General features: G+C 35.6%; 1 protein-coding gene across 2 annotated transcripts in view; it reads right to left on the reverse strand.

The window, feature by feature from the left end:
• Positions 1-17610, reverse strand: part of UBQLN1 (ubiquilin 1) — a 29059-nt gene that overhangs the window by 4367 nt on the left and 7082 nt on the right. For both annotated transcript variants that reach the window (XM_085212510.1, XM_085212509.1), the window contains exons 2-8: positions 9718-9869; positions 6788-6903; positions 5032-5294; positions 4041-4199; positions 3129-3372; positions 2575-2717; positions 1525-1608 (exon numbers count right to left, since the gene is read on the reverse strand). In XM_085212510.1, coding sequence (XP_085068636.1) covers positions 1525-1608; positions 2575-2717; positions 3129-3372; positions 4041-4199; positions 5032-5294; positions 6788-6903; positions 9718-9869 — 1161 coding nt within the window. The remainder of the gene's footprint in view (positions 1-1524; positions 1609-2574; positions 2718-3128; positions 3373-4040; positions 4200-5031; positions 5295-6787; positions 6904-9717; positions 9870-17610) is intronic.

Below are 17610 nucleotides of genomic sequence, written 5' to 3' on the forward strand. Positions count from 1 at the left end.
GGCTGCCCAGGGAGGTAGTGGAGTCACCAACCCTGGAGGTGATCAAGAAACATTTAGATGTCATATCGTGGGACATGATTTAATGAGAAATAGTAGTGGTAGGTGGACAGTTGGAGTGGATGATCTTAGAGGTCTTTTCCAACCTTGGTGAATCTATAATTTTCAGAAGAAAGCATTTTGGGCCCCTCAAAGTAAGCTGCTGTAATTATTCTGTTTAGGTAAACAATCTTTAAACTGTGGCTTCCTGTACAATATTCAGAGTTGTTTTTACAGAAAATGGTGGCCCAATAATTTCTAGAATACTGTTGTGACCTGGACCTTATCTGAGTACCGGCAATTCTTGTTAAGACTCATGAAACTGCAGATAGAGTAGCTCACTGCTGAACTTTCCTACTTCTTATGAATAACTGCCCTTTATTGCAAAAGATGCCTTCCCCTACACAGAGAAACACTTTATAGTTTGTCACCCAATCCAACCATATAAAGCCAAAAGATAAGTGAGGAAGTATGAACTGCAATATTATCAACATTCTGAGGATAACTCAAGAGCTTTTCCACTTTACTTCACACCCTAATGCAGTAAATCATCTGAACCAGAGTGAAGACAGAAGCAGTTTGTCTGCACCATAAATACCAAGGTGATACCAACGTGAGGAAGTAATCAAAGGAAAAAGCTCATAATAGTGATTCCTGCTGTATCTACACTAATGAGCACTTATTCACAGATTTCAAAACATAAGAATCGTGTTAGTTCATCAGTCATTAGAAAAAAGTGACATTACAAAACACTACAGGCATTCACACAGTTAAAACAATTTAAATCATTTATTCTGAACAATTAAGTTGTTATTGTAATTCCTGTGTATGTTATTTTACTTGTAACATTGCTTGCTTGCAGTAAGAGCAATGCACATTTACTCAAATTTATATGGACTGTCTAATGATGGAAGCTATACAACTGGATTACGTGCTAAATTCCCAATATTTTTGTTTACTCTTATTCAAAAGAGCACAGTACCGCTATTCACAGTGACAGCTAAAATCATGGAGACATCCAAGCAAGAAGCACAATGGTGTTCACAACGAACATAAAGCAATTCACAGGCTTTTGCTTTTTCAGAACCCAGTCTACTCTGCATTAGCTGATTTGGGTTTTTCTACGCACACTGCAAAATGCCTTTACTCAGATATTTAAGGTGGGGTGGAACAGCAGTGGCTTTTCCTACAGTGGTAGGAAAAACACAGTGAAAGATTACTCCATGGAAAAAAGTACTAGTATTTTTGCTTTATTTACAAAACAAATCACAGAGCAAAAAAGTATTCTTCAGCTGTAGTGCAGTATGAATAATTCTTTCTAAGCACAGAAGCAAGAGTAAATCTGAACAGTTGTGCCAATCATAGACAAAAGATATCCACCAAAAGGTTTAACTTTTTGAAAGGGTGGAGAGTCCAAGCAAGAACTTATTTATCATGGAACAACTTGGTGTGTAAAGCCAATGAGAATGCATTAGTATCTCATCTTACTTGCTGAAGGAAAGTAGGAAGCTGTTGTCTCATTTGCTCCTGAAGCTGAGGATTTCCAGCAAATAAAGGATTATTCAACATCATCTATAGGACAAAAATATTTAAATTCAAAGATCAAGCAGTAAAAACCACTGTGGGTTTAAAGATGACTACTTAAAAATATGAATCATAGAGAATATGATAAAGAATACAATAATCAAAGAAAACTCAAACTCTCAAACACAACCACCTCTTTCAACTAAAACTTGTTATGAACTAGCAGCATAAGGACACTGTAGGGACTTTTTTTTTTTCTGCTATCTTTTCTTAAGTGGAAAAAATTGCCAGATCCCTGTCAAGACAATCTCATTCATATTATGACTCACTTTTGCTCAGCCTCTGCTACATATCTAAATGATAGTCTCACCGTAAATATCATCTGCAGAAGATCAGATCCAAGCCAGTATTCAATACAGAAAATAAAACACTATCTTTGTTTAGCATTTGACTTTGACTATTATTTGTTTAACTGAAATGTGAAAACATTTCTAAGATATTACTCACAGAACAGCAGTATCTGTAATTCAATAGCAAGCAAGAGCCAGAGGTAAGCAATTAAAACCAGAACAACACCTAGAAACAGCACCAACTCTACCCTTTCACTTCTCTCATCTCAGACTACTGTGGTTATTTATTTACAAGGAACCAGATCCACTTTAATGTACTAGCATTTGTTTTCTTTATCTGGTTCTTGTACTAGGTCACAAGTTCAGGGCTGCACAAAACATACACAAACTGACAAGTTATTTCAGAAGAATGCCTGGCAGATGTCCAACTATAAACAGAAGAAACTCACTGCAACAGATAGTTAAAGGTAACCTGGTAATAATTTATGTGAGTTAGGCATTAACATACTTGAAAAACTGGGCCATTCACTGCAGACAAGTGTTGGATTGTTGCTCAACTACCATTACTCTGTAGTGAAAATTAAACTATCATATAAACAAATTTTAAAAAATAAAAGCCAATGCACACAGTACATCAATATATCACTATACCAGACACATTTACCTGTACTGCAAGATCAGGATTCTGGCTTAATGACTGCATCATGCTTCTCATATAGGGTGCTGACAACATATTCTGCATAAGTTGTGGGTTTTCAGTTATCTGTTGCAACAAGCTCTGCATTCCTGGTGTGTTGAACATACCAGCTTAAAAAAAAAAAGTAAAAGGTAAAAGGTCACTTTATTAAACATCTTATCAAATGAGTTCCTGAAATGCACTTTAATGTGGTTTTGCATACATAGATGCATTTGTCTCCTAAAAATAAGAAAAATGCTGTATCCAACACTAGGCCTGTAAGTCATCAGCTGTTTTCATGCTTGCCTGCAAACAGGAAAAACACCATCACTCTTCTAGGGATTTCCTACCATTGTTGTTTTAAGGCAATACTCACACAGTACCATTCTTAGTTTACTTTTCACATTTTTATACAGAAGACTTTGACACTCATCAAGTGCTGCACTAAAGAAATAAAGGCTCTGAATCAAAATTTCTCTTTCTAATAAAATAATCATTTCAGCAAATTTCCCAAATACATACAACTGCAATAACAAACACACCTCCTAGTCCAGGTCCCAAATTTGGTATGGTTGAGCTCTGTCCTGTACTGCCAGAAGTATTATTTCCAACGTTAGTACTGTCAGTGTTCTCACCACTTGTGCTGGTACTTGTAGTAGAACTCTGAGAACTGGACTGAGGAGCCCAGGGATTTGGTAATGGATCTCTATTTTCTGTACGAGATGGCTGACTGTCCCCTCCTGACGATGCATTGCTTACTAAAGAAGCAAATGGATTACCTCCAAACTATAAAGGAAGGAAAAGCAAACATGTTTCATCCACTAAAGCAAATTGTTTTTAAGTTTGCTATAAACCGCAAGTTACATTTCCAAAATTATCATGAAGATAAATGTTGATGGCTCTTGATCAGTTATACTCACCATTCTAAAGTAAATTAAGAGTAAATATGGAGAAAAAAAAAAAAGTAGTCTTTCCAAATAAAGTCTCACTTCTTTTTGAAAGTAGAATTTCTCTTACACTGTATTTTCATCATGATAAGTCTGTATATCCTACAGCAGTTTACAACTATTAAAGTCTTCTCCCATTTTAGGTTACGTATTACTAAATCCACCTCTATTAACTTACCTGGAGCTCATAACTTTATAAGTCAAAGAAATAAAAGAATTTAGATTATGTAGTAACTTATTTAATATAGAAATTTATCAACTTCAAAATATCTTCTCAGACCCACAACACAATATCTGTACTTCTTCAAGCTTAAAGGAGCACAGAAGATGTAAAAAAATAAAAAAAATAAAAATTCTCTCTCTCCCCTCAACAGAGAGAAAAGGCCATACTGTGAATTCAATCTTCAAGAAAACTTTGTCAAGTACACATTTGAGAAGTTACATAGTTTATATTCTTTCATTTTTTAAAAATATTTATTCTCAGTGGCATCTGTGATCTTTTCTCACCTGTTCCTGCGCTGCATTCAACATTGGCTCCTGAATATCTGTATACATACGTCGCAAAGCATTGTATCCACCTGGTATACTTTCAAGGTTGCTCAAGGCTCGGTCTTGGTTTCGCATCATTTCCTGCATCATTGCAGGGTTTCTAGCAAGTTCTATTGTCTAAGAAAGTGGAATGTTTAATCTGTATTAATAAGAAATCCATTCTGAAATGAAAATGTCAGTATCTGTCAGCATCTCTTTTAGTAGATCTAATCCTGATATTATAATTAAAGCAAAAATCAAGAAGTCAGCTTAGTAGGAGCCAGTGGAATTTGATACTTAGCATGAGTTCTGCCAGAGCTGTGACTATATTGGTTGGGTCAGGAAGCACTGCTAACCAGAAGAAAAAACATTGAACATATTCTCCTCTCTTTACCTTTTTTAACACAATGTACTTCTGCCATCAGAAGCATGTGTACATGCTCAAAAGTACACTGAAGTGTACTTCTAACATCAATACAGTGTGCAGCTTATAATGGAAACTTTAAATACCCTCATTTTCAAATGCCCTCATTTGCTTTTTGAGATCTTTTGCTACAAAACATATCTTACATAACATGCAACTTTAGAAGCACCCAGAGAAGTACACATAGTTAGGTCAACTGGAAATAAGTATATTTTATCAAGAGTAATAACTCTCCAAAACTTGTTGGCTACAAAACAGGGGATTTCAAGTGCACACAACCGTATCCAACTCTAAACTCACAAGATATGATCATAAAAACTTCAACATCTATGAAAACCATGCTGCAGATTTTCTGAATTATCTAATTCAGGCTTTAACAACTATAAACATAACTACAAGTTGCCTACAGTGATATTTTATACTTTCTAAAAAACTCAAATTATTCAAAAATGTTTCTCAATACTCAACTATGGACATCCAGTTCTTGCTATGTTGTTCAGTTACAGTACGATCAAACGTCACAAACTCAGAGATCTTTCTACATACCTGCCTCATTATATCCGGATTATTCAGCATATGTCCAATTTCTGGATTTCTCTGTATCAGTTGCTGCATTTGAGGGTTAGCCATAATTAACTGCCTCATCAGGTCAGGATTTGAAAGCACATTCTGAATAAATGGATTTTCCATTATCTGAACCATCATTTCTGGGTTGGACATGAGTTGTCGTTGCATCTGACTTTGCAATTCTGAAAAGCTTGATGTATTTAAGCCCAGGCTACTCAGGCCTGCCAAACCTCCAAGGCCACCTTTAAAAGAAAAAAATATATATATAATTGAATTTACATTTCTTACAATAAGTCTAAACAGAACAACACCTTTTGTAAATGCAAAATACTTGGATACATTCCACATTTCAAAAATAACAAAATTCAGTGGAAAGTCCATCTTTGTGAGGCTGTTAAACAGTCATTCATTAAGTCTGCTTCCATAAATAACAAAGCATCTAAAAAAGATCCAACAAATTGCTTTGAAATAGAACTTATTACAATGCTAACAACTTCTGATGTTCCACAGCTCAGGAACGAGTGCCGCTTGAGTTTTGAGGCCTTGACTTTTTTTTTTTTTCCTTCTGATATGTTCTAGTCCATTTGTGATAAACATTCATTTGTCCACTCTTGTTTAGACTGTAACTGAAAGAGACCTCACAATATGATGTATATTGTCTATTCTAATTTAAACTAGAGCTGTTCTTTTTCACTGCTGCAACAAGAACTAATTAATAATGCTTTTACTTCCCTTCCTTTGCTGAATCCAAATAGAAAACTTTCATATTTTAAGACGTAGTTAGCTATAGAATTGGTTACACCTAAAAAAATGCAATTGCTTAAGACAGCTTTTTTTGTTGTTTTTTTTCTTCTTTCTTTTCCAAGGAAGCAAATGAGATAAAGAAAATGAATTAGAAATATTGATATTGCTGAAATACTAATTTCAAATGAACACTGCAGTCTCTTTTTTTATGAAGGAGAAAACAACATGCTTGGAAACTGAGAAAGAATAGACTGTAAGATTAACAGCAATTTTGCTGCTTCTGTTCCAGATTTCAGCTTTGTATTACAGATCCAACTTTATCATTACTTCACTCATGCCAATTCAGACAGACTCTTAAGGAGAGGGATGACAATGGGAAGAGTTTAATGCCAGAATACAGCATCAGCAGCACTCCACTACTGAAGGTGAAACAGCTCATGTCTATAGCCCCTTCATACAACCTGTGTCACAGGTATTTGTAATTAGCTTTTTTTTTTTTTTTTAAAGTCTTGATTGTATTACACCAAGGATTCAGAGAAAATTATCTGTACCCTGTAGAAGATACCCACCAGAGAATCAGAGAATAGTCTGGATTGGAGAGGACCTTGAAGATCATCTAGTTCCAATTCCCGTTCCCACAGGGTTCCGACCTATCAGGCTGCCCACGGCAACAGTAAACCTGACCCTGAACACCCCAAGAGATGGGGCATCCATTGCTTCTCTGAGCAGCCTCTGCCAGTGCCTAACGACACTCTAAAATGAAAATCTCCCCTATTTTAGTTTAAAATCATTCTACTCTTTCCTATCACTATCAGACTCTGTAAAAAGCTGGTCTTCCTCCTTTTAAGTTCAGTTTAAGTACTGGAAGGACATAATGAGGTCTCCCTGGAGCCCTCCCTTCTCCAGAGTGAAGAAGTCCAGCTTCCTCAGTCTTTCTTTGTAGGGGAGAAGCTCCACCCCACTGTCCATCAGCTCTAACAGATGTTCTTACCCAAGCCAAAAGGGTTACTATTTGTTGAAGTTGGTGTTGAGGTACTACTGCTTGATGCTGATGTGGTAGCGGTACTCCCGCTGCTGTGTGTTTGCTGAGCTTGGTGGTCTTGTGATCTAAAAAACAGAAAGACAGTTTCAAAATTACAAATGTAGCAAGGCAATTTAAATGATGTCATTAAACATAGCAAGGGTGTCAAGGATAGTTGGAATCTTAGTTTTTCATTTTGATAGTTTCTAAGAATCACATCTTTCCAGATGGCTTCCTGTAATAAGTCTTTCAGGCATCTGTAACATCATCTTCAGAAGAGAAGTTTCAAATATTAAGAAAATGAATGGGTATCACTGCAGCCATTACCACCTTCTCATACAACCCCAGAGATACCTACCAGTGCACTGCTCTCTGAGACTTTACCTTGCTTCAGAAATTCTTTGCCTCACTCTACTGTATTTGATAGCCACTGGACAGTAATGATTATATGCTTGAGGCTTAAAGAAGTGAAATTCTATTCTTGTCTTATTAAAGACAAATATCAGAATCTCAGTAGTCTTCATAACTAAAAATGAAGTAAAAACAGCTGCCTAATTCATATACTCACTACACTGTCTCTTGCAGAGGCAATAGTACTGGTGCTGCCATATGATGTAAGAGACCAAAGAACTCAGCTGATTCACAGCTAACCTGGCCTCTACTCAGTGAGGCAAATTTTAAGTCCAAATCACTTGCTAAATCTAGTTCATTAAACAATTACATAAACATCTGCATTTGAAAAATTACAAAATTGCAGTGTAAAATAATTTATAGAGTCTATGCAGACCTTCCACAAAGACTTGAAGGTTAGACAATATGCTAAATTTTACAGATCGGTTCATTTCACATCTCAGTATCTTTCTTGTACAACAAAATTCTGTACTTGCTTCAATAATGCAAAGTTAAAACAAACAAAAAACAACCCACACAAGTCTGACAGATGCCTTTAGTACAGAGGCTTCCCTGAAGTTTAAGATTTCTCTGTCACTGAAATCAAAAACCAAACTGGCAACGAAATGCTTTGCAGATTTTGCAAGTTCTTCCACCAATTCATCAGTATTACTTTATGAAGGATCCCATCAACACCTCTGTTAATAGATAAAATATATCATGTCAAGTCATGAACACCGAGGGTACCATAGGACTTAGCAACCTCATTCAAATTACTACTGATGTTCCAGTGTATGAAGGAGACACTAATTTTTGTCCACAAGATCCAACACTTCTCCTAAAACCTCAGTTCACAATGATTCATATAATTCAGTTTTGCTTATTTTCATTCGTACTCTAGTAAGAAAATTCTAGGTCTATCAAAGCACTCATAGAATCCAATGAACGAAAACTTGTTCTAGAGGGAAGCTCCTATATACACACTAACAACCCAGAAAAGGGGTACTTAGGCTTGTAATAACATTCCCTGACAGACCGCTGCAGGTAATACTCTGGGTTCCTGAGAAGAACAGTACTGCAGAGTACTTGTGCTTAAGAGCAACTGACAGGTTTGAACACAAGACCAGTACAATCACAGATGCATATAATAGCTTGGGTTGGAAGGGATCTTAAATATTATCTAGTTTCCAATCCCCCTGTCATGGACAGGGCTGCCACCCACCAGATCCGGCTGCCCAGAACCCCCCCAAACAATCTGGCTCTGAACACCTCCAGGGGTGGGACATCCTCAGTTTCTATGGGCAACTTGATCCAGAACCTCACCATCCTCTGAATAAAAAAATTTCTTCCTACTATCTTTTATTTTAAAATCAATCCTGTTTGTCCTATCACTACTGGATTATGCAATCAGTACAATTAGCCAAGCAGTCGTAACTTCAGTCACAAAGATCAGACTGCAAAGGTGGTTATACTTAACGAAGTAAACTTAACTTCCTAATGAAGATATTTGGTTTTCTTAGTCTAAGAAAATACACAAAGAAATATTTTTTTCTGTAAGAAAAAGGTTATGATACAAGCATAAATCTTTATTTATAAATCTTTATTTGGTTCTTCCATTATTCTGAGAAGCAACTGTACCTCTCAATTGGCTGGTCTCAAAGAAAGACAGAAAATAAGACATGGCTGAAAAGCATTTCAACATGCTTTTGTTTGGAAACAGGGGTATATAAACATATTTGTTAGGTCTCAAGTCTTTCAGCTTCTAGCCTTTTAGTGAGAATTCTTTGAAGTCTATGTTTTAAATCTACTTTACCATTATATTCCCTCATCAGCTTGTGAGCATCAAGAACAGTGCTTACTTGGACCTTCATATTCAGAAATTCAGTATAACTTTACTATCTACTGCTAACAACTGTTACTTTGAAACTCTATCAGCCATGTTAAACCAGCCAATGTAAACTGCATTATATTGTGGGAGACCAGGATAGGGGTATAGGATGCAGAATATGACGTGGACAGCAATGCTGAGAGGACTCATGCAGGGACACCAAGCCTTCTGGAAGGCAAAAAAAAAAAAAGTATTGCTGCTCAACAGATACTTGTGGTCACTAAAAGCTGCTATCTAAGACAACTGTAAAAATGCAGTGCAGTCAACAGTCAGCAATACTACTGCAGTTAAACAGCAAAAGCAAGAGAGCAGCCTGATCTAGCTGTAGGTGATCCTGTTCATTGCAAGGGGGTTGGACTAGATGACCTTAAAGGGTCTCTTCCAACTCAAAAGATTTTATGATTCTATTACTTAAATTCAGGAACATGAATCTGACTAAAATATGACACAGGCCTAAGAAAAAAGCCTTTTAACTTCAGACTTACTTTACAACACAACTAACTAGTTGACTACAGTTGTTTAGTCAGATCTAAGTTTGCCCAACAGGAAGCTGTCGCATCAGAAATTAAAATTATTTTGACTTCTTAGAAGCAAAGAGACAACTGCTTATCAGTAACGTTACCTGTTTTGTGTTTTGATAACCAGGTGAACAGTGAGTCCATCATGAATCCCATGCTGAGTCAAAGTATCTTGATCTTTCAATATTTTTCCAGCAAATATGAGTACAAGCTGATCGGTACGGGACTTGAAGCGCTTAGAAATTTCTTCCTTAAACTAAACAAAAAAGTTAATTTTTTACACTCAGATAATTGTATACTGAACTACTATGTTTTTAGTAATTTGTGGACTTGTTTCAAGTTTAATATACTAAAGTACTTACTCTGCATTTTCCACCTTACACAATCTAGAAATATTCATTAAGCTCACTCAACTTTCTCTTCTTTTTTTTTTGTACAAAGAAAGATAGACAATCAAGTCATTCCTCTTCCATGCAATAAAGATGAGAAGTGTTCCATAGTTAATATTTCAGGCACAAATCCATTACAGTAAGTACATACCAGTGTGTATATACACACACACACACACACATAATTTACATGTTCTACTAAATACATATGCTATTATATGCACTGTTTATATATATATATATGTACGTATCATTATATATATATATATGTATATATCATCATGTATGTATGTATGTACGTATCATTGTATGTATATGTATGTACGTATCATTATATGTATATGTATGTACGTATCATTGTATGTATATGTATGTACGTATCATTATGTATGTATGTATGTACGTATCATTGTATGTGTATGTATGTACGTATCATTGTATGTGTATGTATGTATCTATCATTGTATGTGTATGTATGTATGTATCATTATATATGTATGTATGTACGTATCATTGTATGTGTATGTATGTACGTATCATTGTATGTGTATGTATGTACGTATCATTGTATGTGTATGTATGTACGTATCATTGTATGTGTATGTATGTACGTATCATTGTATGTGTATGTATGTACGTATCATTGTATGTGTATGTATGTACGTATCATTGTATGTGTATGTATGTACGTATCATTGTATGTGTATGTATGTACGTATCATTGTATATGTATGTATGTACGTATCATTGTATGTGTATGTATGTACGTATCATTGTATGTGTATGTATGTACGTATCATTGTATGTGTATGTATGTACGTATCATTATGTATGTATGTATGTACGTATCATTATATGTATGTATGTATCTTTCATTATGTATATGTATGTACGTATCATTGTATGTATGTATGTACGTATCATTGTATGTATGTATGTACGTATCATTGTATGTATGTATGTATGTATCATTATATGTATGTATGTATGTATCATTGTATGTATGTATGTACGTATCATTGTATATATGTATGTACGTATCATTGTATGTATGTATGTACGTATCATTGTATGTATGTATGTACGTATCATTGTATGTATGTATGTACGTATCATTGTATGTATGTATGTACGTATCATTGTATGTATGTATGTACGTATCATTGTATGTATGTATGTACGTATCATTGTATGTATGTATGTACGTATCATTGTATGTATGTATGTACGTATCATTGTATGTATGTATGTACGTATCATTGTATGTATGTATGTACGTATCATTGTATGTATGTATGTACGTATCATTGTATGTATGTATGTACGTATCATTGTATGTATGTATGTACGTATCATTGTATGTATGTATGTACGTATCATTATATGTATGTATGTACGTATCATTGTATGTATGTATGTACGTATCATTATATATATGTATGTATGTATCATTATATATATGTATGTACGTATCATTATATATATGTATGTATGTATCATTATATATATGTATGTATGTATCATTATATATATGTATGTATGTATCATTATATATATGTATGTATGTATCATTATATATATGTATATGTATCATTATATATGTATGTATGTATCATTATATATATGTATATGTATCATTATATATATATGTATATGTATCATTATATATATATGTATATGTATCATTATATATATATGTATGTATCATTATATATATATATATGTATCATTATATATATATATATGTATCATTATATATATATGTATCATTATATATATATATGTATCATTATATATATATATGTATCATTATATATATATATGTATCATTATATATATATATGTATCATTATATATATATATGTATCATTATATATATATATGTATCATTATATATATATATGTATCATTATATATATATATGTATCATTATATATATATGTATCATTATATATATATGTATCATTATATATATGTATCATTATATATATGTATCATATATTATATATGTATCATTATATGCATACTAATATGTTAATATATATACACACATACAACATACATACACTACAGAATTTATCCTTCATTGATCAGACTGAGGATAGAATATCCCAATTACAGTGAAGCTGTCTATGCTTTTCCTTGAACCAATCAAAGAATTATCCTCACTTCTCAGACAGTTTTTGCTGCCTTCCATGCAACAAAACTAGCACTCCTTTCTACACAGGCAAAAAATATTCCTCAGATGGCCCTGCTTTCTCAGCCAACTCATAACATAACCAAATGAAATAGTTCCAGCCCAGGTCATGGTGAAAAGCCATGTGCTTCAGCTGACCACAAAATCACACACTCTCATTAGCCTAAGAGAACATGGAAATCCAACATGTATCTTTCTGCCTTCTTAGCAAGTAGTAACCAGGTTACAATTTGACTGAGATTTTATTATTACATAGAAATTTTCACATCAAGAAAACAAAAGTCACTAAAAGTAAAAAGGAAAATAGTAGGAAAAAATGAGAAGGAATGACTTGATTATATCAAAACCAGGTACATTTTTAAACAAGACTACTCAGTAGGTTAACTATTTTTGAAGGATCCTAGTCAGTTGGGAAAAACTCCAGAAGTTCACCCTATTTGGCATTTTAAAATTAAATTGACCTTACCGCTTCGGAAGAAAAATTCCAAGCATTCTAGAAATTCTCACTCCTACAGAAAACTCAAGTATTAATCTTATAATTATTAATAATTATGTTTTATAATTGGCAGGACTAAAAAAGAAAATCTCTTAGTGTTACACTTTGAACATGAGTCTCTAATTGGAAGGGTTTATTGTACAGGAAAAGAAGAAAACGTGCAAAAAAAAGAAGTGTCTGAGAGACAACTTGAGACAACAAGTTTCTCTCTGGGTAGGAGATAGCCCTTGGTTAGTTAAGTCTGATCAAAGATTTAGTTCTGGTTCTTATCAGAACAGCTTCTAAATCAGCTTTTATACTGACAATATCTAGGCTTGTCAGTATTCCAGAAAGTAAGAGTCCATTCCTTTCTAAAGTGGCTTACTTACCTGAACTATTACTGACATGTTTATCCAGCCTATTTTCAGAGGTCTCTAGAGATAGAGACACCATTATCTTTTTTTCCAATAAACCTACTCCAGAGCTTCACTCTCCCTTTTCTTCATTGTCCTGCCCACCATGACCAAAGGAAACATTGTTCTCCTTAGAATAAAGGGTTGCAGTGAGGCTAACCTTTCCTTGAGGAGTAGTGTTTTCTAACCCAATCATTCTCACTACTTTCTGGATTTTTAAATTCAGTTATATTATAAGTGTAAGACTCAAAATATACTACAATATTCTACATAAACTCTTACTCTTACTAGGATAGCAAGATAAACTCTACATTTTGCAAGATACATTCCCACTTATAAGAAGCAGAAGCCCATATGGGAAAATAACAGTGTTGACTTATTAAATAACTATTAACTCTGTAGACTATTTTCTGCAGAATAACTTCATAGACAGTTGCTTCCTAGTCTGCATTCTTTAAAATTATTCCCAAGAATGCATATTCCAGAGTAGCAAAACCAGGAGAAATACTCAGTTTGGTACAAAGTTAACGCATAAAAATATTGCGCCAGACCAAAAAGTAATGTAATTTGCTGTTATACTTTCACAACATGGTGTGACAGGGAACAATTTAATTATCATCATAAAGTTGATGCTGTAGTGTAAACACTGCTCAGAGCCATGTCCTGCCACATTTCCAAAAGCAGCTATTTATCCACGAGGCCAAAGAAGCAAAACACCTTTCATAGAACATAGCTATGTGGTACATAGTATTACTAGTATATAGATATCAAAGGCTATACCCTTCCTTTTCCCTACTATCATGATACTGCTTTAGATGACGTGCAAAAACAACACTAATCTAAGAAGTGAACATAAAATCGAATGTACGAGAACCATAAAGAAACCTTTACAGCAATGTATGCGCACAATCCAAATGCACAAAGGGCCTTTTTCCAGCCAGGAAAACGTAAGTACTGAGAGAATTTCAACTGACGCATATTTATATAAATAGACTAACCACTGGGAGGGGAAAAAAAGAAAAAAATTAGTCTTTTTCATCAGTCTCACCTGAGTTCAGCACACTCTTCAGATTTTTGCAACGATTGAGCATGCTTCATATTAAATCCACAAAAGAAAACCATCTAGATGTGACATCATGAAATTCATTTTGTAAATGAGTCTGTTGACTATTTTTAATAATCAAAAATAACAACATAGCAACGCAGCAACAACAGCATAGGCCTGTGACAATAGCACACCTCTTTCAGAGGCAGGGGGAAGACATCATTTTATACATCTGCAGTAAAGAACCATACAGATTTTTTTCAGTACAAGTTGGGTTGTTTTGTTTGTTTTAAAATTTCAGGATCCAATCCATGCCAGTTTTCAGAATCACATAATCTCTGCCAGTACCGTAAGATGATTAGACCTAAGATGGAGTGTTCTCGGGAGGCTCTACCTGGAATACTGCAGTCAGGCCTGGGGCACCCAACACAACAAAGACTTGGAGCTGCTCAAGTGGATGCAGAGAAGGGCCATGAAGATGATCAGAGGGCTAGAACACCTCTCCTGTGAAGACAGGCTGGCTGCCTACGAATACAAGCTCAGGATCTGAGCTTGCTCATTCTGAAGTAGAAAAAGTTCTGCGGAGATTTCATTGCGCTTCCAGTATTTAAAGTGAGCTTAGAAGAAAGATGATGAGGGACTCTTTCCCAGGGTATGTAGTGATATGACAAAGAGGAATGGTTTTAAACAAAAATAGATTTACATTAGATATTAGGTAGAAATGCTTTAATATGTAGCTAATATGGCAAAACAGGCTGCCCAGAGAAGCTGTGGATGTCCCACCTCTGGAGGTGTTCAAGGCTGAGCTGGATGGGTTCCTAGGCAGCCTGACCACAGCAAGGAATTTGGAAGTAGATAATCTTTAAGGTTTCTTTCAACCCAAACTTTCCCATGATAACACAAATCATTACTGTTTGCTTTGTAAAGAAGAGTTAGGAAGGGTGGAACAGAGAAATTTCTCCCATACTCTGCGGGCAAGCATCTCTCCATTTAGTCTCCACCCCTCACTCTACTGGTAACTAAATTAAACGCAAGACCATTCTCATACAGTAAAACAGGAAACCCAGAGTTTTCTTTAAATTCAGAGTAAGGACAAAATGAAGAAGTGAATGCATTCTAACTCCTACAGACCCTTTGTACACGTAGTTTTTATAGGACTCCTCATCATTCTAACAAGCAACAAATAAGTTAGGAGATAAGCACTTTGGTAAGAAAAAGCAGCATGAATTATAGAAGTCCCTAGATGCAACCAGTGAAGACAACTACATCAATTCTGTTTTCCTAAACAAAATTGCAAATGTCAATCTAATATGTATCACTTTAAGATCTCAAATGAAACACACTCAACAAAAAAAGGAAGTAAAGAAGATAATGATGGGATGGATTTTGGTGTTTTTAATAAAATGAACTCAGGTATTGCTTACTTTGTCTATTCGTACAATTCAACTAAGTAACACTGCTGGTAAGCTACAGTTACTGTTTTAACAGGTAAAACTGTGGATGAAGGTAAGGCTGTTGATGTGGTCTACCTGGACTTAAGTAAAGCCTGCAACACTGTTCCCCACAGCATCCTCATGGAGAAGCTGGCTGTCCATGGTTTGGGCATATGATCTGCTGGATGAAACACTGGGTGGATGGCCAGGCCCAAAAAATTGTGGTCAGTGGAGTTAAATCAGTTGGCAGCCAGTTACAAGCAGTGTCCCTCAGAGCTCAGTACTGGGGCCACTTCTATTTAACATCTTTATTAGCGATCTTGATGAGGGGATTGAGTGCACCCTCACTAAGTTTGCAGATGACCCCAAGTTGGGAGGAAGTGTTGATCTGCCAGATGGGAGAAGGCCGCTAGAGAGGGATCTAAATAGACTGGTTTGATGGGCCAAGGTTAACTGTAAGAGTTTCAGCAGGTCCAAGTGTTGGGTCCTGCATTTTGGTCACAGCAACACCAGGCAACTCCACAGGCTTGGGGAGGAGTGGCTGGAAAGCTGCCTGACAGAAAGGCACTGTGGTGTACTGATGGACAGCCGGCTGAATACGAGCCAGCAGTGTGCCCAGGTGGCCAAGAAGGCCCATGGCCTCCTGGCTTGTATCAGGAATGGTGTGGTGAGCAGGACTAGGGAAGCAATCCTGCCCTGTACTTGGCACTGGTGAGGCCTCACCTCAAGTACAAGTGTTTAGTTTTGGGCACCTCAGTACAGAAAGGACATTGAGATTCTTTGGAGGAGGTCCAAAGAAGGGCAACAAGGCTTGTGAAGGGCTTGGAGAATGTGCCCTATGAGGAGGAACTGAAGGACTGGGGCTGTTCAGTCTGGGGAAAAGGAGGCTGAGGGGAGATCTTATCACTCTCTTCAAATACCTGAAAGGTGCTTACAGCAAGAGTGGTGACAGAATCAGGAGAAATGGCCCCAAGTTACAGCAGGGGAGGTTTAGGTTGGATTTCAAGAAAAACGTCTTTACAGAAAGGGTTGTTAAGCAGTGGAATAGGCTCCCCAGAGAGATGGTTGAGTCACTATCCCTGGATGTGTTTAAAATCCATTTGGACATGATTCAGCAGAGGGTTGTTAGGGTAGTATGGTTAGGTTGCAGTTGGACTCTATGATCTTCAAGGTCTTTTCCAAACTGAGCTATTCTATGATTAAAATACTTTGTCACCCGGGAAAACCAAGAGTGGAAACAGTTCTAAGTCTCAGTCGCTGGCTGGAAGCAAGGACTTCCTCTATGCAATTCTCTCACTGCACTGACTCTTTCTTTTTCTTAGCACTTAACATTACACACAATAGTTTTAATCAGTTTGTATTGCCATTGAATAATTCAGTTCAAGAACGAGGACTCAGTTCAACAAAACATTATGAAGAATAATGATTCGCTATACTAAATGCCTAGCATTTTCACAGAACACTATTTCATTGTATTGCTCTATTAACTGAATACACTCATAAGGTAAGAAGTAAAATCACTTTTAAACATTATTAGAGGAATCAGTGAAAATAATTGCATCAGAATTTGCATCAGTCTGAAACACAAGACTAACATCAAGATGGAGGCCGGGCTTCCCAAGAAGAAGAAACAGAAATCATTCTTAATTAGAATGACTTAACTCAAGATCACAATCTCCTCAAAGCACAGAAACTCATAGATTTGACATAAATTAGAGCAAATCTAAAGCTGGTTGTACTGAAGCACTAGGCCTGCGTTCCTATTTTATCTTAACTTGTTTTTTTTGTTGCATTTCTTTCTTTCTTTTTTTTTTTTTTTTAAGGGAACTCCAGTATTTTTTAAGTCTCATTTCTACACTCTTGGTTTCTAAATAAAATATCCTTGAATTCACAGTACTTTAAAACATAATTCAGTCCAATACTCCACTAAGAGAAAACTACTCCTTGGTTCCACATTATCACAAGAACAGGTTCCAGAAGTTGTTAAGGCTTCCACTACATCTGCTCAACTTGATTCCCTCTGAAGGTTTTTACAACATACAGGT

This window comes from Meleagris gallopavo, chromosome Z (assembly GCF_905368555.1).
Source record: "Meleagris gallopavo chromosome Z, MGAL_WU_HG_1.1, whole genome shotgun sequence".
NCBI classification, from domain to species: Eukaryota; Metazoa; Chordata; class Aves; order Galliformes; family Phasianidae; genus Meleagris; species Meleagris gallopavo.